This window comes from Grammomys surdaster, unplaced genomic scaffold (assembly GCF_004785775.1).
Source record: "Grammomys surdaster isolate TR1022 unplaced genomic scaffold, NIH_TR_1.0 169, whole genome shotgun sequence".
Classification (NCBI taxonomy): Eukaryota; Metazoa; Chordata; class Mammalia; order Rodentia; family Muridae; genus Grammomys; species Grammomys surdaster.
Window position 1 is genome coordinate 123,819 of NW_021604617.1, and position 27,697 is coordinate 151,515.

At 33.3% G+C, this 27,697-nt stretch overlaps 1 protein-coding gene across 1 annotated transcript; it reads right to left on the minus strand.

The window, feature by feature from the left end:
• Positions 1 to 326: 326 nt before the first annotated feature.
• On the minus strand, positions 327 to 27,697 carry LOC114620607 (vomeronasal type-2 receptor 116-like). Its single transcript, XM_028766719.1, has 6 exons — positions 27,501 to 27,697; positions 17,540 to 17,831; positions 16,103 to 16,909; positions 14,835 to 15,062; positions 14,331 to 14,460; positions 327 to 1,234 (listed from the first exon to the last, which is right to left on the minus strand). The coding sequence occupies exons 1-6, from the start codon at positions 27,695 to 27,697 to the stop codon at positions 327 to 329; spliced, it is 2,562 nt and encodes an 853-aa protein (XP_028622552.1).

A 27,697-nucleotide genomic window follows, 5' to 3' on the forward strand; every position in this document is an offset into this window, starting at 1 on the left:
GGAGTTTTATGGAATAATTATTGTATAATGTTAATTTTTACTAGCTTGAATTTTGGTTTTGTAGAAGACAAATCACTTTGTATGTTGTAAATATTTATTTGGACATCACATACAGATATAAGTTATAGACTGCTGCTTAGAAGGCTAAGACAGCCAAAGATAATTGATACTGGAGATAGAACATTCCAATGTTACATATACACTGAATATGTAACTAATCATCCAGACTTGTTGAGTATATTTTGTTTTGCAGCAGTTTAACTTGAGAATGTCTGTTGACACTCCTAAATCCCTAAAAACATAAGTTGAGGTATTTTAAATACAACTTATTTCCATTGAAACCTATGTTTCATGACTTTCAAAGAGTTATTTTCAGGTGTCACAAAAATAATATAGCACTTGGGGATAAAAATACAGCCTAATATCCCTGCACTGGAGGCCAAGATGGAGAAGACTTCCACAGCCACCATATCACTCCCCTTAGTACTATGGTAGACAGGAAGAAATGCAATCCATACACTGCAGAACACCAGCATACTGAATGTCAGGAACTTGGCTTCATTGAAAGTATCTGGCAGGTTTCTGGCCAAGAAAGCTACTATGAAGCTCCCTATGGACAGAGCCCCAAGGTACCCTAGGTTGCAGTAGAAAGCTGTAGCTGAGCCCTTGTTGCAAAAAATTATGATCTGACCATGTTCAGAATGTACATCTTCATCCACAAAAGGAGGAGAAGTTACCAGCCAGATTCCATGGAAGATAATTTGTATAAGTGTACAGACAGGAATGATACATTTGGGTGACCCTGATCTAGGAAATCCCCTCATACTTCTTCCCAGAGTTGTGCTCTTGAAAGCCAGGATTACTGTAATGGTTTTGGCCAAGATAGTAGATACAGCCACTGTAAAAACAACTCCAAATGTGGTCTGCTGCAGGATGCAGGTGGCTGTGTTGGGCTGACCAATGAAGAGAAAGGAGCAAAGAAAGCAGAAGGTGAGGGAGATGAGCAGTATGTAGGTGAGAGTACTGTTATTGGCCTTCACAACAGGAGTCTTTTGGTACTTGATAAAAGCCACAAATACAAGTATGGTTATAGTAGAAAAGCACAAGGACAGGCATGCCAGTGTCATCCCCAACGGGTCAGCATAATCCAAATATGTCACAGTTTTTTGCAGGCAGTGGGTTCTTTCTGTGTTGGCATACTGTTCATTTGCACACTTTACACAGTGATCCACATCTGGAAAGAAATTCAGTATGGTATCAACATGACTGCTATGAATTTCTTTCATGTGTCATATCCCTTGCACATACAGAGAATAAGCCACTGGTAAACTTAAGCCAATTTTTCTTGGTACAATTGAGGACAATGAATAATGGGATACTAATTTGAAGATTCTGCCCTCTTAATAGTATATTTCTTATTTAGTATCAAGTTCACAAATTAGTATTGTCTTCTTTTGTCATGTGTATTTGTGACACCTATTTTTATTTATTATCTCCAAGTTAATACAACATATATATTTTCCCATTTATTTGATATGTTATGGTAATTTATGCTGAAATTTCACAAAATAAAACATTGGTTATTCATAGGTCTGTATCCATTGTTCCTGAGAACCAGGATGCTTTTCTGTCTGTTGGATATTATTAGTCTTTATTTATTTGTCAGAAGACATAAATTAAATACCCCCAAACATGTTAAGAACTATGAGACTAACATCATTCAGTTTAAATGCTGCACTATTTAATGATCAAGCTTATACATTAAAACTTCATCTTTTCATGGGTTAATTATTTTTTTTAACTTAGCACAAACCAAATTAATTTTTGAAAATGGAATGTCAAGAAAGAATAGGCTTCTATAAGTCTGATAAACAGGCACATCTGTCAGTGTACATTCATAATTGCTAATTTTTGCAATTAAGTCTAGAAACTCGTGGGTGGTGCCAGCATGGGAAATGAGTTCTAGGTTATAGTAACCAATTAATCTGAATGACTTGTAGGGAGCAGGATAGGAAGCATCTACATGGTCCCTATTTGAGTTTGCACATACATAGTCCTGCCTTGAATTGCTTTCCATAACTTCCCTTTATAGTATACTGTAAGTTTTAGAGAAATGTAAGTTAGTTACTTCCAAAGTTTCAGTTTTGGTCAAATGTCTTTATGAAACTAATGGAAAGATTATTACTGCAACACCTTTGGTATAAGGCATAATCTAACATCAATTTTGGTAGAATATGAAGCACTTTTGTGTTTTGCCAAATAATCTGTTCAAATCCTATAATGTGTTTCATTGTACAGCATGTAGTCTTCAAAACTAGCCCAAGTAAGATGATTTCAAAATGATTAAAAAAAATATGGATGATGTACTCTGTGTTTCTTGTGGAGCATGATCTCCCTAAATGTAAATATTATATTCTACCACAGAAAATTTTAAATATTTTTATTTTAGTTATAAACAATAGATAAAGCTTGCTCAGCTTCCCAGCTTCCCTGTACCAGATTTTTATAGTTACTAACGGTGCTCTGTGTAGAAATGAGGCCTCATGGTCTGTCTCCCACCAAGTTTAATATATCTGATAGTGTCATCTGTACTCAGTTCCCATTTAAGTAGTCATGGTGATGAGTCTTTATGGGTGCAGTTTCCAATATTACTAGAAGTGTCATATTACAACAAAATTCTTGCTCCCCTGGTACTTTCAATCCTCTTCAACCTCTTCCATAATTTTCCTTGAGTCTAAGGTTTTGAAATATTTTGTAGATATATCAAATTGGGACTCATATCCACAACTCTGCAGTTTAATTGATTGTGTTTTTTCGTAATTGATTCCATTTGTTGGCAAGAGAATTTTTCATGATTACTCTGATGAGAATATACTTACCTGTGTGTATTACCACAAATATTCATAGATCGATTTTGGAAAATATTAGGTTGGTTTATTAAATTAGTGGTTGTAAATTGTCATACAATAAGTATGTTTTATTATTGCTGATTAGTGAGGTAAATTTCAAATATCCGGCATATTATCTGTAATGTTGAACAGATCTTATATCCAGTTAGGGAAATGTTGACTTGGACAAAGATATGTGTACTGTTTCTGCATCCTTATGGATGGGGTATAGTACCATGATAGTAAATGATGTGGTTCATATATATAATTGGGTTAGGACTGTTGGCTGTCTTACTGGCTTGGAAGTTTTCATGATAGCATCTGGTGCTATTAAATATGGTACTTGGGGAGGGCACACTTGTGTCACTTGAAGATCAGGTGTTTCGAGCCCTGTCTCTGAAGTACATGGTACTTTCATCAGTAGGGATTTGCCTTCAAACTCTTGAGGAAACAATGTAAATCAGTAATAACCAGTGTATCTTTTGGTAGTCCTTTGATCATGACTGACAAACAACTTCTAGAAGGGTTCTCACATCTAGTACTAGGGTTTTTAATCAGGTGATCTTTTGCTCTAGAATGGATCATGATCATACCATATTAGAAAAGTTCATTGAAACTATATATGCAGTCTTCATCAGAGCAAAGCACAGCAATTAATTATCTAATGCCAAATAGTTAGCCCTGAAACTACATATACAAGTAACATTATATGGATTGAGAAGGCTACAATTAGTAATTTGTTGTATAAAGATATACATATAATCAAGCATTGAATAATTAGGGATAAATGGAGGCCATGAACTAGAGGAGAGGATCCATGTATATATGGTCAGTTTGCAGTGAGAAAATTGAAAAGAGAGGTGTAATTATATTTAAATCTCAAAAAATAATTTAAAAATTCAGTATTTCAATTTTTTGTAAAGTTTCATTATTTTCAAATATTATATGAATACTTATTTTGCCTGTAATTAGGTCTTTGTATGTTACATACCTTTAGGTTCCAAAGAATATAATATATTGCATTGGAAATGGAGTAAGCCATGTATGCATGTATGTATGTATGTATGTATGTATGTACATATATGTATATGTATACATATACACATACACATATCATATATTCATACACATGCATTGTATACATATACATATGTTCATATACAGATATCTATCTATCATCTATATCTATCTATGTATCATCTATCTATCATCTATCTGTCATATCTATCTATCTATCTATCATCATCATCTATCTATCATCTATCTATCATTTATCTATCATCTATCTGTCATCTATGTCTATCTATCTATCTATCTATCTATCTATCTATCTATCTTCATCATCATGTATCATCTATCTATCTATCTATCAATCATCTATCTGTCATCTATATCTATCTATCTATCTATCTATCTATCTATCTATCTATCTATCTATCATCATCTTACTATCTATCTATCTATCTATCTATCTATCTATCATCTATCTATATCTTCTATCTGTCAATCTATCTATCATCTATCTATCTATCTATCATCTATCTATCCATCTATCTTGTTTTTTTCTTTTTGGTGAATTTCCTAAACATTGATATGCATTTTTTGTCATCCCTAAGCCTGTTTTTTCCCACCCAACTTTTTTCCTATTATCCTCAAATTTTGTTGTCCAACTTTATGTCTTTTGTGAAAGTTACCTAAGTCTACTAAATGCTGTCTAAATATACCTTGATGTTGCATCATCCGCTGGATCCTTGTGTGTATCTATGTATGTATGTGTATATATATGTATATGTATACATATTTATTGAAATATACATACATCATATATTTATACATATGAATCATATACATACACATATATCTATCATCTATCTATCTATCTATCTATCTATCATCTATCTATCATCTATCTATCATTTATCTATTTATCATCTCCTAAACAATCGTATGCATTTTCGTTATCCCTAACCCTATTTTTCCCTTCCAACTCCTTCCTTGTTATCCTTTATGTTCTGTTGTGAAAATTACCTAAGTTTACTTAATGCTGTCTGAATATACCTTGATGGAGCATCATCCCCTGGATCATTGCTGGCTCCTCAGAAATCAGATGTCCAAGGAAAATTGACTCAGGCCTCACTGTCAATTGTTGCTCACTTAGGGATGTGTCTTCATGATCCAAGAACTCAATCATTCAAGGATTTTGCCTGGCTTGATCTTGTTGTGAACTGTGCAAACAGTTCTAGCTGCTTTTTGAACATTTATGTCTCAGCAATGTCATATTGATTTATATGAAAATAGTGTTTGCTGAATCCTTCTTCTAACCCTGGCTTCTGTAATCTATTTGGTGAATCTTCTGTGTTATTCTGTGAGATCTGGAGTTGGGGTTACATTGCAGGTGTCTTCCCACATTCTTATTATCTGTTTGCTGACCTATTATTGGTTTCTGTATTAACTGTCATCTTCTGAAAAAGAATCATCTGTGATGTGGTTTAATGCTTCTGTAATTATGAGTGTATTTGTAGCATCAGGAAGGAATATATTACTATGTCCATTTAAAAAATGATAGAACAATATTTTTCCCTAGACCTGTAATGTAACTAGCTATATACTTTTCTAAGATAATTGTACCAGATATTAATTCACCATTTGTTATGGACTTTAAGGAAATTAGAAGGTGGTTGACTACTCCCCAAAGTATTGTATGTCAGTGAATTTAAGTTCTCAGGCCAGACATTATTTTAGTACAAAGGGTTAAAAGATAGTTAAGTGTTTGTGTGACACTATTCCTTGGCAGACATATCCTCACTCTAGATACTAAACCTACAGAAGACCAAAGTATTGATATCATCAAAATATAAGTTGGAGAGTCAGTGAGGTTTACTGAGGAAACTTACAGGAATGGTTTATTTATGGGAGAAATAAGAGGAAATAATACTTATGTTTGGCTGAATTAAAATGGCCTCTATAGTCTCATATATCAGAATCTTTTGTTTTGTTGTGAAAATATTTAGGTTTAAGACATTTCATATTGATGGCAGAGGTGTGAAACTCTGGTGTTCTCTGAATGTTTATAAGACCATATTATACCATATTCTCCCTGTCTTTCTGTCTCTCTTCTATCTCCTCACCCCTAGTGGATCACATATGAACTCTCAGTTATGTCTCCAACAATGTGTCAGCTAGTGTATTGTCTGGCTCCCCAACATGTTGGTCATAAGCACTAATGTCCTCTGAAAACATGATGCCAAAATTAAATGATTAGAAGCCTTGTAAATGAAGTTTATATAAAACTAGAAAAGTGGCTAAGATATATCTTATGGAATTCCATCATTACAAACCCACCCCAAGAGGAGGAATGGCTCACAAAATCAAGGTACTTGAGGTTTATATCACAAATTCCAGGCAGCTTAACAGATTTCATAGCATCTCAGTCATCTTTTCTGTGCAGCTTCTTTTGTCTTATAGTTTTCCACCATATTCCTCCCTGCTCATATTTACTTATAGATGGAGATTTCTAATGGATTTGGTAAGTTTCAGGAAATTCCTGAAGCCTTTTACTTTACATATTGAACTTAAACTTTTTGTGTGATGGGATTTTTACTGCCTTTAAATAATCCTATATCTTCATGCTCTTCATCATGGAGGAAACTTATACACAACACTAAGACAGATTATAATTTTTGTTCCAGTATTGTTTTTAGAAAACTTCCTGTGTCATCTTGTCAGTAGGTAAAGAGCTTTGAAATCAGTTTTTGCTTGCCTTCTCTATGTCTCATATCTCACGTTTATAGTCACTACCATCAAGTTCAAGAAAATGACCAAAACCTGTAAAATTCACTTGTAATATTTGAGTTTGTATTAGGGATTCCACTGACCAAATTGTTGAAACAAAAAAATCCCTTAATTCTACTTCACTTTTTATTTGATATTCTATGATTAATCAGTAGGGTTTGTTTCCCCACACAGGGTTATTACACTGAAACTCTCTCTATGTCTGTAAACTACAGTTCATGAGCTTCTTACTGGAATGTTTCTCCAGATCATTGTCAAAGGCTTATTGTATTATTTATAATTTATTTTGTTATAGCTGTCTAATCTGCCCATCAATTTCTGAACCTGTGCAGTACGTCTTGCTTCATTACTTCATTTTGTACCTTCATAGATTGGCATTCTCTTCCCTATTTCTCAAAAACTCCCTCCTACCTAGGCCTCCCTAGTTTCATGACTTCTATCAGCACTCTAATCTATTTCTAAATTTTCAATTCTTATATTTGTGTGTGTCTTTGTGCCTTTTTCTCTCTTCTATATCTTCTGTATCTATCTATCTATCTATCTATCTATCTGTCTGTCTGTCTGTCTGTCTGTCTGTCTGTCTGTCTATCTGTTTGTCTGTCTATAAATCACCTTTCTATCATTTACCTATCTATCATCTTTATATCTACATACATGAAATAGTATCTGTGGTATTTGCATTACATTATCTGTATAAACTCATACAGAGTATACATTATTTCATCCTCTTAACTAAGAATTTTTATTTTTCTTAACCATATAATTCTTTGTTGCATATATGCATAAAATCATATTATCTATATGTCAATTGATGCATATACAGAATATTTTCTTTTCTGGACTACTGTGAGTAAAATGGCAATGAAAATGTATGACCAAGTGTACTTGGTCTAAGGGTTGGATTCTCTGAATTGGATTGCTTTTGGTGGGATATCTATGCTTACTGTTGTTTGATAACTTGACATAAGCATAAAAGTATCCAGAGAGAATGAATATTAATTGAGAAAATGACAAGTCTGTGGAATGTATTTTTAAGTAATATTTGATAAGATAGGGACAATTCTGTGTGAATAGTGCTATACATTATCAGTTAATATTATTCTGTTAGAAAAAGAATACCAGCAAACAAGCATGTAACATTGTCCCATGACTTTTTCATGAGTTTCTGCCTCCAGTTTTCAGCTTCCAAACCCTGTTTAGATTCCTTTAATGACAAAGCTTATTGTCAGGGCAATAACATCAGTCAAACTCTTTCTTCACTTAGTTGAAATTTTAATTTCTTTTCATAGTAATAAAACCCTCACAAGACATTATTCATTTATAAAATGATGATGTGAGTTCTTTTATTCATTTTTTGTCTTTTTAATTTCTTTCTTCACTGTGTAAAAGCTGTCAGTGTACTACAGTTTCTGCTCCAAGGTTGATATTTTAGATTTTGTTGTTGTTTATTGTGATAGCATTATTTGTAAGATTTTTTCCCCTTCATTTATTTATTTATTTATTTATTTATTTATTTATTTATTGGTTGTTGTTGGTGGTAGTTGTTGTAGAGTATAAGAAGATACCTTTTATAATCAATTTTTTTGTCTTGTTGCCTTAGTGAATGTATTTATCAGTTACAGGAGTTTTATTGTTTAGTTCCAGGGTCTTTTTGAACAGAATTTTCTCATTCGTAAATAAAGGTAATTCAACTTTCCCCTTTTCCATCTTCATCATCCATTATCTACTTCACTTCATAGAGTAAAATCATTGTCTTATTCCTTAGTTAGTGCAAGTAATTTAAGTCTACATTCTTTGAGTGTGATGTCGGATGTGATCTTGTATGATGCCTCAGTTTTCTTGAGATATGTCATCTATATGCTTAATTTCTTCAAAAATTTTATAACAAAGAAATCCCAAATTTTTCAAAAATTTGGTTGTATATAATTATATGAAAATATAGCTTCAGTTCTTGAAACTATTTATGTGGTATATTACAAATAACAATTTATGTATGTTGCAATATATCACATCTCAAGAAAAAAGTCAATATTATCACGCTTGTTAGTGATTAATTTTTTTAAAATTTGCTACTGAATTAATCTCATAGGGTTTATTTGAGAATTATTGCTCCTATATTAAGAAGGTATATTAACCTATTATTGGTTGGTGGAAAGGGTTAAGTGGATATAATTAATTTTGTACTGGATATTATGTGATATGATAATTTTCAATATTTTGAAATTTTTAGCATTACTAACAACCATTTTCCATGTCCTTTGTTCTGGAACAGTACCATTTAAATATCTATTTTACTTTCAAAATATATGTATCATCAGTTACTTCATCTGGCAGAATTTTGTTGAAACAATTGAGATGTCACATAAGAAGTAAAAATATTCAAAATGCAAAAGTTTTGGTTTCCCAAGGAGACACATTTTTCTCCTCAGATGGAGCTGCTTCAATGGGGTGCTAATCATTGATATCTCTGATAGAGGGAGGATTATCTGAGAGCTGAATCAGTTCCTGAGATATTGAAGTAATTAATGAGGCTGGACCTGAGCCTGTTCCTGGAATATACTCAAGACCTCACCACAGATAGTGACTGTAACATAGCAGCCAATGAGAAATTGATACATGTAACTTTCCCGGTACTCATCAATAAAGTTTTGACTGCCTAATCTGTGCTAAAATTCCCTGCTTTCTATAAAAAGGCTTGTGTGCCTTTCTCTGTGGTTGCCATCTTGGTGAATGGTCTAATCTTGCAGGCTGGATGTCTGCAGAATAAAACACTCTCTGCTTTTACATTACATTTTAGTCTTGGATATTCTCTGTGACAATTCTTGGAGGCTACACAATTACTCAGCTTTATGGCAGATCTCTAAATTTACAGATACACAGGTTTTCTTCCCTGTATATATGTGAACTACAGAAACAAGAAACACAAGTTTTTCATTGGAAGAAATCCATATGATATATTGTAATACATGAAACATTGAAATTACTTGTTATTTATGGGTTTGCTTTAAAATATGTTCACTATATGTATGTGTTTCTCACATGTCCACAATATGGTGGCAGAACTCCTGGGAACTGAGTTACAGTTAAAAGTCATTTTGCAGATGCTGGGAGCCAAATTCCCATCTTCAAAAATAGCTCTCATGGTTTTAATTACTAAGTCATTTTTCTATGCCCTGAATTTCTTAAGAATACCCACTGTTTATTAGTATCTTATCTATTTCAGGAACACTACTAGACTCTGGGATGGTGACCCTATGAGAGATTAAGCCTTTTAATGTGATGATAATACAGCTTCTAGTAGGTTTCACATACATACCTGTTATAGATTTCAAATGTTAAATTCAATGAAATTACATGAGTGTAAGCTAAATAAAATATAACTTATAATCATATGAAACAACCAAATCTGGGTTATCCCAAGGAGTTATATTATTGATTATTAATATTAACTAGCAACTTGAAATCTTGGGGGAGCCAACTCTCAGAGGCATAGGAGAGGGTGGATGATGTGAAGAACTCTGGGATAGGGGCAACATTTGAAATGCAAATAAATATAGTATCTAATAAAAGAAGTATATAGTCTATACAATTTTCTTGTTTGGCCAGACATTTAAGTTTCAGTAAGTCCCAGAGCTGTCTCTGTGTATAGAGACATATACATCATCACATATATATCATCTATATTCTTGATCTTGTCAATCTTCTCTGTGTTTGATTTCAAAGTCTTCAGGAAGTCTCCCTTTGTCATGTATGATTTTTATCAACTTGAAAACAACACATAACTTTTTTTCCTGTAGAAATATATGAATAACATCTCCACCAGTGTAACTCATTTCTTGTTTTCCATTGTGATGTTACAACACCCTTAAAATAAACAGGCTGCTTTAGTTCAGCAGTTTTTTTACAATCCAATGTCTTTCAGAATCCAAGGTTTTGTTCATTAGCATTTAAAAATGTAAGGTTAATAAAGCACTATGTAATCCAACTCTGGGGTTCACTGTTTGCCCATTTTGTTTGTTAAACATCTCTTTTAAAGTATGATTAAAGTATGATTAAATCTATCCACAGTTACTTGTCTTGTAGAATTATGTGTTATGCCTGTAAGATGTTTCATATTACAATATGTAAAAAACCTGCTTCATCTTATTAAAGCCATATATTGAACCATTTTCCATTTTAATTTGTTTGGGTATTTACATAATGGCCACCACTTATAACAACTGTGTAATTTTAGAATCAGTCTTGCCTGAATCAAAGACATTTCCCCTTTGAAATTCTTAATATGTATCTATAATATGATGTACATATTTCATTTTACCAAACTCTGTAAATGAATTACATACTTTTGCCAAATTTCATTTTTTTGGGTACCTTTAGTGTACTTGTTATAGAGAACAGAAGTTGGTTATACAATGAGCATGTAGGACATTGCCTCACAATTTTCTTGGCTTGTTGATAAATGTTAGAGTATTCTTTCTTTAAACCTTTGCTGTTAACATTTTTTTAAATGGAATTCTGAAGCTTTTAATACTTTCTGTATAAGTAGCTGATCAATTTTATTATTATCTTGTGATAACGGGCCTGGCATTCCTGTATGGAATCTTATCTGTGTTGTACACAGTTGATGACTCCTATTCCTGATCATTTGTTGTATCTCAATAAACAGTGAATTCAATTCAGAATTATCCCAAATAAGTTCAGCAGTCTCTATATGTAAAACAACCCTTTTCCACACATTGTGAATCAGTTACTATATTAAGAGAATCTTGAAAGTTAGATAAAACCAAACATATTGTACATAATTCGGAGTTTTACACCAATTTGTATGGACATTCAGCCACCTTACTTACATCTTCTGATTTATATCCCACCTTTCTTGATTTCTTATAGGAGATCAATATGGTCAACAAGATAAGTGATGTATATGTCTGTACAGAGACAGCTCTTGGACTAGCTTAGAGTTAAATGTCTATATTCAGCCAATAACTCTTTTTGGGTACAAAATTCTCATGACATGATATTCCACACCATCCTTTAAGATGGTAGGAATGAAATATTATACTGAAGATTGATTATGTGATGAAACTAATCTTTAAAGTGAAGCAGATGTTTTTCTTTATTGATCTTCTTTAACTGACCCATGTGTTCTGCATGTTCCATATAAATATCTTTACAGAGCTATGTGATGCTTGTAAGGCTTGTATATCGCAGAATGGTAGAGGAGAAAAGCAGCTCTGACAAAAATAATATTCTGGGATGATGAGATTCTGGGACATGCCATGCTAGCTCCTTGGTTGATTCTAACTAAACTCAATGGAAGCTGTTTCTTGTAAAGAGTTGGTCCCAGAACATTTCCAGAACAGCTAGTTCACCCATGCAGCCTTTCAGACTGTTACAGTCAGGACTTTAGGTAAGTCATGAACTTTCTCAGCATATAAAAACTAAATAGCAAATGATGTCACCTAATATTTCTTTAACAAAGCTTATTATCCTATTTCCCTCTGGGTCCCAGAAGGGAAACTTTGGCTCTAATACAGCTAGAAGCAAGCAAAAGCCTAGTTCCTTAGGTTGGAATGGATGGTTCTTATTATTTTTTAAATTGTACATATGTTGACACTTAAGCAATTATTTATTTATGTGGTAGCCTTATACATGGAGGAACCTATAAAACTCAATCTCAGGGATTTCTACCTGTCCTTTTTCCTTCTCTTTCCTTCTTTCTAGATGAAGTATAGAGTTGGGAAAGAAAATGAGGGCTATAGGAATATTATAGAAACTAAAAAGGTTGACAAATAGGTATAAGATATTAAATTTATTCTTAAACAAACTATTGTTTAGCCATAATCTTATATTGATTGAATCTTTACATTTGTTGCAAAATTGAAGTTATAATTTCTTTTTTTTTCACTTAGGAATATCAAAGGGGGTTTCTATTTCTTATAATTCAAGTTTTTAAGATAAAAGGTACATAACACCCCACAGTAAGAAATTAAATATGAGTCTGAAAAGATGGCTCAACAGGTAAAATGACTTACCATAGAATCTTATAATTTCCTACAGTTGCACAGAATATATACGTTATTATAGGTTTAAGGTACTCATTCATAAAATATTTTGTATAATGATAATATAGCTGTCACTCTTATATAAGTATAGTGCCTATGTAATCATTCAAGAATACAAAGATTTTAATGGCTGTTATTTCATGCTGTTTAATATTATTAAATAATGCAAGTTAATAGTCACTAATGGTCATATTTGATTCTAATTTGTTCATTACAGCAAGTGTTTTTTAATATATTCAATAAGGTAATAACTACAAATAGCCATTTTTTGACAATTCAGCATATATATATATATATATATATATATATATATATATATATATATATGAGATCCACAGAATATGGCTTTAATAATATTTCATTACTAAGAGCAATTAACTATAAGACATGTGTGCTGTTGACAATATCCCCATTCTACCTCATGGAAGATATTGAGTATCATTGCCTCCAGGTGGAGTTTATTCTACCGTGTCAATGAAGCTACTTGACAAGAATTGCCCCAAATCTTATGCAAAAATATTGCCCCCCAAAAAAGCACAAATATATGTAGGATAGTCAACTGCAAAGCTCTGCCAAGACATGGTAAGCAAGTTCTTCATTACTACTGGTTCTTTTGAGGTCTGTCAGATGATTCTGGACCAGAAGGCTGAAGACAGATGGTTCAACTTTATAAGAAGTCAGCAGACTGTCCAGGCAGTCATCTGTCTCTACTAATTGTAAAGGTTTGAAAGCTATCGTTTTTGCCTCCTAAATATTCAGTTAGAATTTAATTCCTTCTTAGATGTCTTAGAATACTTAGGTTTGAATACTAGTTGTAGCCTCATAATTGAACTTCAGTTGTTTAGCATTAAAGAAGATATTCCAGATTTGAAAGGATGGATTTCAAATGGTAATAAAAGTTAAAATAGCATAATTCAGACACAAAATTTAAAGCTCTATAAGTTAGGGTAGATGGTAGAGTACATAGATTGACAGTTATGAGCAACTGGATATTAAGTGTATATCATATCTTGTACTTTTCATAATTGGTATAGTTATTCTAAATTTATTCTGAGACAAAGACTATTTTTAACTAAACAAAAGGGTAAAATATGTGGGTTGTCCTGATGCTGTTTGAAAACTGGTGTTAGTTCTGCTTCCTCAAGAGGTGTGTCCCCAGATGAACAGTGAGTAACATACACAGGTGAACTCATATGAACCTTCTCTCTATTTACTAGTCAATAATGGCAAGAGTTTGTTATGTGGCAGTAAAGAAGAAAGGTGGAATGCGATGTTTTTGAGAGTAGGGGCAGGTGGACAAAAAAGTTAAGGAAGGAAAGCAGATGGAGGAGAGAAAGTGAAGATGGAGAAGAACCATGTGGCCAGGAGATACTGAAAACAGTAAAGGAACTCATAGATGGGGAATAAATTACAATAGTTCTAGATCTGCTCAATCTAGGCATATATCTCATAAATATAGTAACCGGATTGTGTCTTTTTGTGCGGACTTATTGATGTTGGAAGTTAATGCAGCAATCTTGTTTATGGTTTTTACTTCAATATACAGATTAAAAACAGAAGTCTGAATCTTATCTGCAATGTTTACACTTGCCTGTTCCATTGGAGATTTCATTTTCTGGGCACAGGGTGCAATCAAAACAACATAAAGCCATGTCAATCTGAAGAGATTTCCTGAATCCAGGTACACAACTTTCACTGCATACAGACATCGGAGTCTGACAAAATAAGAGATATGAGGACATACAAGAATTCATCTGGTGACTGAATTTCTTTAGTGTATTAGAGTTTTGATGAAACCTACACTCAGTTAAATTATGAGATTATAGATAAACACTATAACAGGATATATGCATAGTATACACACACACACACACACACACACACACATATATATATGTATATATATATACATGCAAACACATAACATTTAAAATTATGAATATGCATTGAAGTATGTGTTAAATCTTGGTAACGATGAATGTAAAAAGAAAGTATTTGAATGTGGGAAATTATTTGTAAATACAACAGTGAAGGCATCTTTTAATTTATGAAGAAGTATGAGGCTAAACAAAATTGAGAATCTACCAACCTGTCCTAGTCCTGTACTCCACTCTATACTTTCCTCAGACAATGACAATTGTTGACCAGGTGGCAAATATGGAGAAAACATTCCTACTTTTACTTTATATCCAAGACCTTGTGGAAAATTCCAGAAGTTCAGAATGTCATATTCTACATACACATTTTTTGAAGGATTCAATGTTACTGGGTCTCCACTTGGATTCGTGAATTGAATGGTCTTCAGTATGTGATTCAACTAATAGAGATGCATGATTTGTGATAGGAAATGGTCATTGTTAAGACAAAAAATGAAATTATGCCATTTTGTTAATTTGTACTTCAAAATAAAGCATCATTACATGTATAAAACAAAAACAATGCTAACAATGAAATAGCATCATAATCCTTCTAATAATATGTGAATAGACTATTCAGATAAATCTAAAGTTGTTAATCAATCTACTAGTTTTTAACACTTATCAGCAAAATTTGTTATGTTTAATTTTAAATATGATTCTGACAATTTCTTCAATTACCTACGCATAAGAATTCAGTTGAAAACCTATATAGCATAATTTGGACTCTGAACACGTCTTTGAGAGACTTTCTAATTTGGTTTAATTAAGGCATAAAATTCACCCTGATTTTAAGCTAGTTCACTTCATGATCAAAACCAGGACCAAATATACTGAAATGAGCCACCTGAGCAATAGCATACTCATTGCTCCCTGTTCTTGGTGGATGTTAATATGGTGGGCTCCTTCAAATCTCTGTGACTTTGAGTTCTTCCTGAAGAGGATATTTAAACTGGTATTCTGAGTAAAATAATCCCTTTCTCATTGAGGTGGATTGTGTGCACACATTTTATTATACCAAGTGTACATAAAACATAAACAGTGTATATATTAGACATAGTTTTCTTCGATGTTTTAGGATTATTTATTTGATGGCACAATATACAATTTAGGGCCTTGCATTGTCAGTTCATGCCTTGTTCATATTTAAGAACTTCCTGCAAAGAGATTAGAGATTCTAGTTGAGGGCCTTAGAATAACAGGATACTGTTGGCCTCTTTCACTTAAACCTTTTCCCTTTGTTTTTAATATTTGCTTCTATGATGATTGCAACTTAATTATGATTTTCACCAGGTCTAGATTTTTCTTTTAAGTACTAAAAGAGTCTACAAATATCACTTTTGATAAAGAATTCCAAGGTACATGCTGAGACCATCTTTGATGTCATTTTTAAAAGTTACCTTGGTGACACAAGTACAGAATCCATAGGAAAAGCCATTACCTTCCAGGGAGGAAAATTTATTCTTCCATGATTTTTCATTCCTTGTACATTTACTTTATGTACAAGCATCTTGTCAAGGGTGTGAGCCACAGCATAAACAGCATTATATACATGGTAACTGCCATCACTCATTACTGTGTCAAAGTGGTACCAAGGTAAAAATTCCAAGGAACCTCTAGAAGAACATTGTTTTAAAGATTTACAGGTAACATTAGACATTGCACAGCCAAAGTAAACCTCCCACAATCTTGCAAGAAAAATGTCATCTGGATATTTGGAAGGGCTCACTGCCTTTACAAACTTTTTAAAATTAGAAATCTGGCCATGATGTTGTGAAAATATGAGAGCTCCATGAAATGAATCGAGAATGAAATGTCTCATAGCACTGATGGCTTCCCATTTTGAAGTAGTGACCCAGATTCTTCCTGTATATGAATGTCTCCACATTCTAAAGAGCACACCTAAAGAAGAGTCAGTGATACCATAAATGATAACTAGTTTTACTGAGTTCCTCACAATCGGGGTAATATAGACATAACTGTTTGTCACACTGAATATATGGCCAACAGGGATCATTTCCATGAAAGCTACACAAACTCCACTTCTTTCCATTTCTGGTATCAACTCTGAGACAAAGTGAACACCTTTTTCATCATCTGAGATGACCAACCCAACCCAATTCCACCTGAAATAGGTAATTAATGAGACCATGCCTAAGGCTAGAGAAGAGTTTTTGGAGGCCATCTGATACAGAGATGGAAACTTCCCAGGATCATTCATATTTGGTTCAAAAGGTCCAATAGTGAGCTGAAAAAAAGAGAACGGGATTAACATGAAAGAGAAGTTTCCAGATATTGTAGGATCAATGAGTATAAAACAGTAACATACATTCATAGAAAGTCAAATTTGTATTTAGAGTAAGCTATAATACTGAAGACCAGCTTAGAAATTATTTAAAATATTCACATATATCATAAATAATTGTGAGGTTATCATGCAATTCTTATATTTATTAAACCAAAAAATTTAGATTAGCAACTATCTCAGAGCATATAACTCGTATACTTTAGAATATTGTATAGTTTATTGGTTGTTTATATGAATGTTCATTCGAGTGACTGAATGGAAGATGTGAGTATTGGGTGTCCTTTGCTTTCCTCCACTTACTTTGTCTTTAGGCAGAATCTCTTTCCAACCCTGGGATTCACACTCACTTTTGGTATTTTATGCTATCATGTGGATATAAGTGGTGCTGGCATCTAAATTCTTGTCATCTTGATTTTACAGAATGAGTTCTTGACTCCTTGACCATAATCAAGCCCCAAATATTATATTTTGAATCATACACAAGCAAAGTCTTCTTTATGTATATTTTTCTTGGTATTCAAATGCCATAAATGGAGGATGCTTTAATTATTCTGTTCCTTATAATCTCACCTGTGGATGTTTATATAGTCCCAGCACTGTCCCAATTATTGAGGAAATTTCCCATATTGTTTCTGTGATTACAGCCACAGATTTTTCCTCACTTTTACAGTTGTAGTTTGGCAAAGTTTTGACCTGCCCTGTGAGACAAATGAGGAAATTATTCATTGTCTCCTCTTGACTTGGCCAAGCATTGTAAATACTGTATCCCAGAGACATGTTAGGTAAAATCAGGGCATTTGTGTTGATCTCCTCAATGGCAAGTTTCAAAGCAATCACAAGTTGGTAGTTGTTGGGATTGAGCCTGTGTAGAGGAAATAAAACATATTATAGAACAATTTTCCATCACCATTGATTTCAAATTGAATATAATAACTGTCATTCACTGAGAAAAATCTTCCCCTCACAGCATTCATGTTAGAACTGTACCTTATTATATGATACAGTTACAACAAAAGATTTTTGCGGACATCAGTATGTCTGTCTGTGGTTATGTTTAACTGCTCATACAGAGTATCAGTCTTTTTCAAAATATGATCACTTCCTTCATCTATTTACTTTATGTGGACAGAGGAAGAATCCTATCTCCTAATAATGAAGCAGGCAACCAATGAAAAGTGGTCTCATGCTTTTGACTTTGAATGCATATCTTTCATAAACATGAAAAATATATTTTATTTGTTTCTGGGAAGAGTGACTATTATTCTGTGGGTTGACAGAGTGAATCAATAATTTCTAAAGGGCCATGATGAAAGGACTGATGGAAACTGAGCTATATGTACTTGTTCAACTTACACTTTGCATGGCCTGTCTAGGGTTGAAGCCAAGTAAAAATAGAGTAAAACTTGGCATCTCTGGTCTCACCATACTTCCTAGGTTGTGGCTATCTGTCATAAGCCACCTGGTTTTAAGATTTTCTGTGTTCCTTTGCCAATATTATCAGAACTAGCTCTTTGCTGACATTAATATTTTCCCCATGTAGTATTATATAGAATGCTGTATTTCTTCATAAAATGTCTGGCCATAACTTACAAATTTTGTTTAACTTTTATCAACTCATATTTGAGATTTTGCACTATGTATTTAAATACATTATAATTATAATCATAATTTCATACATATAGATGTGTATGTTTTATATCAACATATGTGTATATGTTTTTAGGGATTCAGATTGAACTAAAGCTTTCATATATAGCTATAAATGGGTGTATCTAAGTACTTTTGTGTGCGTATGTGTGTCTTGTGTATATATATAATGTGGAGTGTAAATATGTATGTAGTGTATATTGTATATATTGTTATGTGTATGTATTTTGTTTGTATAAATGTGCTTCTGTTTGTGTATGTGTGTTCATATGTTATTCCAAGATGTATGAAAACACATAGGCCAGAGGACTATTCAAGGTACATTCTTTTATCAGTTACATGGAGCCAATAGTTCCCCCATGAACTTGTAGCTCAGATGACTATCTGGAAATTACTTTGTCAGTTGTCTTTGCCAACAATCACTGGGATTACAGGCCCATGTAGCCATGTCCTTTTTTAATGTGACTGTTATAGGTTATAACTAAGGTCTTCATCATGCTTGTACCAGAATGCTGTTCTCTACAGAGCTTTTTCCTCAACCTCAGGACAAGGTAATTTTTTTGTTTTGTTTTTAGAATCTACTTAGTAAGTTTTATTTGCATATCTTTCATTTTATTTATTTATTTATATATTTATTTATTTATTTGGATAGTTTGTCTATTTGTATTTCAAATGTTATCTCCTTTCCCCTTTATAGAATTCCCCATGTAAACCCCCTATCATATTGCTTCTTTTGCTTCTATGAGGGTCCTGCCTCATCCAGCCACTCATTCCCACCTCCCCACCCTGGCCTTCCCCTAGTTATTGATCCTTCCTAGAGCCAAGGGCCTCTCCTCCCATTGGTGCCCAACGAGGCAATCCTCTGCTGTATTTGTGGCATGTATCTTTCCATGTGTACTTTTTGGTTGGTGGTTTAGACACTGGCAACTCTGAGGAGTCTGGTTCATTGAGGTTTTAGTTTTTCCTATGGGATGCAAACCCCTTCAGTTCCTTTAGTCCTTTCTCTAACTCCTCCAATGGGAACCTCTTGCTAAGTCCAATGGTTGATTGTGAGCATACACCTCTGTATATGTCAGGTTGAGAATACTTTGATTAGCTTTATACCCCATTTTAAACTAGGTTATTTCATTCTCTGGCATCCTCCATTTATGACATTTGAATACCAAGAAACATATAATATTTGGGCTTGATTATGGTCTAGTAGTCAAGAATGCATTCCGTGAAATCAAGATGACAGGAATTTAGATGACAGCACCATATATGTCCCCATGATAGCATAAAATTCCAAAAGTGAGTGTGAATCTCAGGGTTGGAAAGAGATTCTTCCTAAAGATTAAAAAACTTCTTGAGTTCTTTGCATATATTGTATACTAGCCCTCTATCAGATTGGTAACAGTCTTTTTTCAATCTGTTGGTTGCAGTTTTGTCCTATTGACAGTGTCCTTTGCCTTACAGAAGCTTTGCAATTTTATGAGGTCTCACTTGTTGATTCTTGATCTTAGAGCATAAGCCATTGGTGTTTTGCTCAGGAAATTTTCTGCTTTGCTCATATATTCGAGGCTCTTCCCACTTTCTCTTCTATTAGTTTCAGTGTATCTGGTTTTTGTGTGGAGGTCCTTGATCCTCTTGGACTTGAGCTTTGTTCAAGGAGATAAAAATGGATTGATTTGCATACTTCTACATTCTGTCCACAGTTTAACTAGAATTGTTTGCTTAAAAATCTGTCTTTTTTCCACTAGTTTGTTTTAGTTTATTGTCAATGATCAAGTTTCCATACATTTATGCGTTCATATCTTGGTCTTCAATTTTATTCTGTTATCTCCCTGCTTGTCTCTGTATTAATACCTCATGGGTTTTATCCCTATTGCTCTGTAATATATCTTAAAGGCAGGGATGGTGGTTCCCCCAGAAGTTCTTTTATTGTTGAGAATAGTTTTTACTATCCTGGGTTTTTTGTTATTCCAAATGAATTTGCATTTTCCTTTTTCTAACTCTGTGAAGAACTGGGTTAGAAATTTGATGGGAATTGCATTAAATCTGTAGATTGCTTTTGGCAAGAGGGCCATTACTAGATAGATAGGCCATTATGTATGGCTCTTGATTTCCTTATCTTTCCAAGACTTTTACTAAGAAGGGTTGTTGAAATTTATCAAATACTTTTTCAGTATCTAATGAGATGGTCATGTGGTTTCTTCTTTATTTTTTTTATGTACTGGATTATGTTGATGTACTTCCGTATATTGCACTATCCCTGTATCCTTGGGTTGAAGATTGCTTTATCATGATGGATGATTGTTTTCATGTGTTCTTTGACTCAGTTTGCAAGAATTTTATTGAGCATTTTTACATCAATATTCATAAAGAAAATTGTTCTCAATTTCTCTTTCTTTGTTGGGTCTTTGTGTGGTTTAGATATAAGCATAATTGTGGCTTCATAGAACAAATTGATTAGTATTCTTTTTTTATCTATTATGTGTAATAGATTGAAGAGTATTTGAATTATGTTTCCTCGAAGGTCTGATAGAATTGTCCAGTGTGTTTTTTTGTTTCTTTGTTCATTTGTTTGCTTGTTTGTTTTGGGATACTTTTTTAGGACTTTCTATTTGTTATTAGTTATGCTACTGTTTAGATGTTTTATCTGATCCTGATTTAACTTTTGTACCTGGTATCTGTCTATAAAATTGCCATGTCATAAAGATTTTCCAATTTAGTTGAGAATAGTCTTTTGAAGTAGGATTTGATGTTTTTTTTTAAAGTTTTCTTGGTACTTTTTAAGAGTTATCTAAGAAAAAATTTCTGCCCTTTTTGTGAGTTCTGAATCACAAATCCACTGTACTGAACACAAGGGAATAACTCAGAAATTTTTTACTTATTGTTGTTAATTCTCATCTTTTCAGTTTACAATTTATTTAAGGGAATAGCATTTAGTATAGAAATGATTATATGTCTTTCATTTTTATAATTTGATTTGCAATTATAAATTTTTATCTGTATGCCAAATTCCAGGTATGCATTTTTCCACATGTTTCATTTATGCCCTCTATATATTCTCTGATTATTATAGATAAACTAACATCTTACTTAGTGAAGTTATGCCCAGACTTGTTATTTCTATGTAATTCTATACACTATAGGTAACTAGGGTATTTTTAAATTTTATTTTGGTTTTGAATGTACATATTTAACTTTATCATTCCAATTTTACATTGAGTTGCACATATTTTGAATTATGTATTTATAATTATTAAGATTATTTATTTGTGTGTTCATGTGTCATATACTGCATTCTAAAATATACTTTATGTATACCTATTTATGTTCATTTATAGGCTTGAGAAAGATATCTTTGTGACCTAGTGTCCTTTTCTCCCTTTCTGTACATTATTTCCTTGATAGTGTATGATTTATTCACTGTAATTCCTCTGGAAACAAGGAAGCCCCAGTGATCATCCTGTTTTTGTGCTGTAGGTGCAAGTGCATATTCAGCCCGACCAGTATTTCACATGGAAACTGGGATTTGGAACACACATCCTCATGCTTTCTGGACAAGTGTTGTTACTTATGAATTCAGGTCCCCAAGTCCCTTTTAGTGTTGCTTCACTTATATTCTGCCATGCACATGAGACCACACTTTTAGTTTGATAAAATAGTTACCTCTTGCACAGTTCATGTTAGTTTAACTTTTATATCTATTAAATGACATATGTAACTATCCTTTCCCATATGACATGTAATGTTTCTCATTCTTTTTTTTATTTTTATTTTTGGCTTTTTCGAGACAGGGTTTCTCTGTGTAGCCCTGGCTGTCCTGGAACTCACTCTGTAGACTAGGTTAGCATCGAACTCTTGAACTCAGAAATCTGCCTGCCTCTGCCTCCCAAGTGCTGGGATTAAAGGCGTGTGCCACCACTGCCTGGCTATGTTTCTCATTCTTATTTTTTATGTACTGTCAATTTTGTGGATTCCTCATTTTAACACACTAGATATAGGTTTCCTTTTCTACTAAACTTTAGGTATCAGTATTTTCTTCTTGAAAGATTTACATCACTGGGATAGTTCAAATTGTTTTCTATAATTTTGAATTACAATATAATTACCTTTACCTTCTCCTTTCTTCCTCCTTGCTTTTTACAGTTCACAAAGTGATTTTTAACATATACACACCTTCTCACATACAGCATATACAACCTATATGCAATACACACACACATACACACACAAACACACACACACATATATTGAAAGCTCTTCAGTCTGCATAATGTTTCTTGTCTGTGTATTTTCAGGCTAAGAACTAAACAATAAACAGACTCACACAGACAGTGAATAGCCCAATATGCTTCTGTATTATGTGAAGAAACAGAGGTAAATGAGGAGTAAAGAGCAGGTAGAATAGTCAATCAATTAAAAGAGCTCATCTGTTGGTTTTCTGATACCAAATGCACAGCTCTAACAATGCTAATATATAAAAGCCTAAAGACGTTTGAGGAATTTTCTACATTTACAGACTTGATGTAATTGCATATCCCTTGGAACTTAATCTACATCATAATTCCATATTCTGAATATTGTCCATGGAATAGATGAAGGCTTAGGGGTTTATTGCTATTATTCCACATCCAGTATCTTTTGCTTTATTGTAGTGAACGATTTCCCCATATGTTTATCTTTGTTTAGAGTTTTCTCTTGAATGATATACTTCACAGAAAACATAAAAACTGTGTTTATTATCATTTCATTTTTAGGAGATGGTCATTGCTTTGTGAATCCCATTCCAGTGTGATGATGTCATCTTGAGTATTTTCACTTCTATATTTCTAAGTTAATATGACAGTCACCAGATGCAAATGTTTTTCAGTTTAGTAAGCAGCAATATTTCACTAATTTTCAAAATTGTATTAAAATTTTACACTGATTAATACCCTGGCATTTATTTTATTTTTTATTTGGTTATGTCTTGAAGACTTTTACTTATTCAATTTCATATATTAATTTAAATTATAACATGCACATTTTTAAAGATTATATGAGAAGTTAATGTTAACAAAGGAAAGGTATAGTTTTTCCTCATTGTGAGTACATGCTGCAATGCTCCTATAAATAACTTTTGAGACTGAAGATAATCATTTTGTACTATATGAATATATTAATTGCTATAATAAAATGTATTATTCTATACAAGTAAGGAGTACCAAATTTTTTTAGAAAAGTTAGTTTCCCATTAGTTTCTAGTCTTTATTTTGCTTACTTTCTTTGTATTTGACAAATATTTAATTATTCAATTAAGTGTAAACTCTATCATTGGAATGAAAGAAATCTTAAGGGAACCTAAATGTGTGACAAGTGTCTCACATCTACAAATTGATAGAATAAAGAGGTTGGTACCAGTGATGTTACCAAACAGTTTCTACAGAATTAAAAATCGATAGTGTTGGCTTACTCATGATTCTGCTCTTTTCAGATGTGAACCTGACTGGGTGATGTATGACCAACTTGATGTCCATTGATACAGAGAAAGTATGGGTTCAATGAAATTAATATAAATATTGTAAATTTCTATGACAAATATGCATTCTTTTAATAGTGTAGTTCACAGTGTATTCATACTAGAAACTACCTTAGAGGTGAAAGAAAATTTGAAATCTTATGGAGTAAAAAGTGTATATGGTGGCTGCAAATTTAGCACAGCTATTATGATCACTGGCTATGAATGCAGAGAACATGTCATAGTTCTCAGCACCCTTGTGGTCTTATGGTGGCCTATGACTGGAATTCTACTTCAAAGAAACATAGTGCTTTCTTCTAGACATTGTGGTTAAATTATACCAAGATAAACTGGTTGTGAAGAAAAAATGCAGTGTATTGTAATTGGTATATCATCAAAGAATGGTTGGATAATACATAGTTAGTACAGTATGACATTCTCTCAAACAAAATGATTACCTATGTATATGTAATATTATCTACTTTTGAAAATTAAATTGATATATAGCTAAGTACTGAAAGTAAATCAGCTAAAGACTTGTGGGTATGGTTAGAAGGAAGTGTATAAACAGTTGAGAATGTTATCTTAGTTAATTTTCTGTTGTCATGAACACATTGACCAAAAGTATCTTGGGGAGGAAAAGGTTTGTGTTACATTTTAGTGTGCTCAGGTCACACCCAACTTCTGAGGAAAGCCAATACAGAAACTAAAATGGATGTCATTGGAAATGTGGCTTACTTCCTTGCCTTGCTCTCTACATCTTGTTCAGTATGTTTTGTATGCCACCCAGAACATCATCTCAGGTTTGGCAACACATAGAGCATCTTGTTGTCTCCCCCAACCCTACCGTTATCAATCATAAATCCAAAAGGTTCAAGACAGACTTCTTCACAAGCTAATATAGAAGTGACATTTTCTCAAATGAAGTTACTTGGTTCAAATGACTTTAGCTTGTATTAAGTGGACAAGAAACTAACAAGTACATGTGGTAAATAAAATGACTTACTTGTTTGTAAATGTCTTTATGATGCAATATAGATGTGGAGTACACATGACAGCATAAAACATTAAGATAGTATCATTGTTGAGTGACAAAATATGTGCCCCATGAATTAGAGATAATTGACAAATATAAAATATTCATGTAAATGCTCAGATAGGCATCCATCAGGTCAAAAATATGCTTTTTTCTTTTATTTGGGAAGAATTAGTTCATGTATGCCATGTGAATTTACCAGTGCTGCTTATACATATACCTATACCCCTATCATATCCTTCTCCTAACATCAAGCCCTTCAGCTTAAACACTAATTCAATCTAGTGCTGCCACTATGCATGTAGATATAGGGTCATTCATTGAATAGTGGCTAGCCTCCAAAATCCACATTCAAAGTAAGGTGAGTCTTATTGTCCTAGCTTGCCACACATTTCTTTCCCCAAGACTTAAGCAACAGTTTGGCACAAAGAGTGAAAAGACAAGCAAAAATTTTAAGAATATAAAAATGAAGTGGTTTTGAACATCATTAATATAGACTCATATTTAAAATAAAAAAATTTTAAATAAGAGCTACAAAGGAAATGAGTCAGCTATGGGAAGAGTAATCAGAAGTCTCAAGTTCTATACCAAAATTGATTTACACAGGAACTATTTAGAACAGCAATCCTACTGATTTACTATTAAACATAGAGCTTATGTCACATTAACAACTTCTCCCTATTGTTAAACAATAAATAATTAGATTGAAATGTGCATAATATTTTTCAGCTCATAGACTTGCAAACTTAATCCATGGATTGTTGTTACAGTATCTGTTCATCATGTGAACACCTGGAAGTTGAAGAGGTTTGGAAGATGTACCATGTTTCACCCCATGAGTAGGATGTGAAAAAGAAAGAAAAAAATGTTAAAGGTTTTCTCCCTTCTCTTCCTTGCATGTCATGGATGTCATACAATTGAACTCTAGTTCATTTTATCAACATCTTTGAGGATCAAAGCAGGGGAACTAGCATTGCATAGCTGGGTCTTAGAAGGATAGTTGAATATAGAACTCACAAAGACTTAAACTCAAAATGCAAGGATGGGAAAAAATATGTCGTCTTCTACTGAGTATTATGGAGAGCTCACTTCATCATGAGAGTGAGCTTCTCTGCCTATACATATATATTCTGATTGAATCAGTCATCCGGTGTTCCGATCTGTACAAATTCAATTTTTTTGTTTTTCTTTTTATTATTAATTACTTATTTTATTTATTTACATTCCATATGTTGTCCCCTTCACTTCACTGGAAATCAACATTACTACCAAATTCAAAACACACAAAAACCGACTGTTGCATTCAGAAATCCAGGGAATGCAGGTCAAAACTCACAAAACCAACGTGACAGTTTGATTGAGCTGGATCTCTCTAAGAACTGGTGAGGAGCAGCAGCCACGCGAGTCAAATAAGTAGGGCAACACAGTTATACCAGCATGTATATGTGAGTAGCAGAGTTACAGAAGGTGAAAAGGAGACAAACAGAAGAAAGTGAAAAAGTATACAAAAATATCAGCAAATAAGTGTTGGAGGGAAATAAGATCACTTCTAAGCAAGAATTGTTGCCTATTGTCTTGAATCCTGTCTTTAACACTCCACACAACAGACACAGGCAGACATATGCCACCTCAGCTTCTGATAGGTGATGCAATAACTGCTCACAGTGGCAATAATTCTGCTCACAGAAAGAGAAGCCACCTGTTCATAAAGTCTGCACTTCTGTATCACTTTTTTATTAATTATTTCACTTACTGCAGTGGTGGTACCTTTATAGTCAAAAGTATGTATTATGTGTGAACCAATCACAAACTAGAGAAAATAGAAATATAGCAGTCTACCTTTAGTCACTGGACTGCCTAATAGCACCAAGGGGGAGAGGAATGGACACATCTGGCAGAAAATTGTGATCTCAAAAGTGTCTGAAATAATGAAGTACAGTAGGTGGTCTCTCAAGGAATATGACACACAAGGTAGCACCCAGTCAATGCAGATATTAGGAAATACATAAAAAGAAGCCTTTGATGGGTCTCTTTTGTAGAGCAACTTTGTGTTGACTACTTTCATCACTAACTTATATACATATAAGAAGATCTATTTATACATATACCTGAAGATTTATTTCTAAGTAACATAATTTGTTTCCTGCATGGCATCTTTCAGAGTGACAGATGTAATAAAAATGGCTAGACAGTATATTTGTGCTCAGTCTTCACCCATAAAAATAGAAGACATCTAAGAAAAGTGATTACAAGTTTGAAAGTGGAACTCTTTCTAGAAGGAAATGCTTGAGAAAGAATGATAAAACAGATTAAGGGTGCAACTTGTAAATTTGGACTAGGATGAAAGGACTGGAGACACTTACCTTTGATGAATATCTTTGTTCTCTCGCCCTTCAGTGGGATTCGTTTGAAAGGTATACAGGGGCAAGAACACATTGATCATCATGTCTCCATCCTGGTATACATTGTCTGTCAAGGATTTCAAACACCTTGGCATAACTAAACTGTACTGGATCATAGAAAGCTTCAGCATCAAGAAGAAAGAAATCAAAGTTGGCAT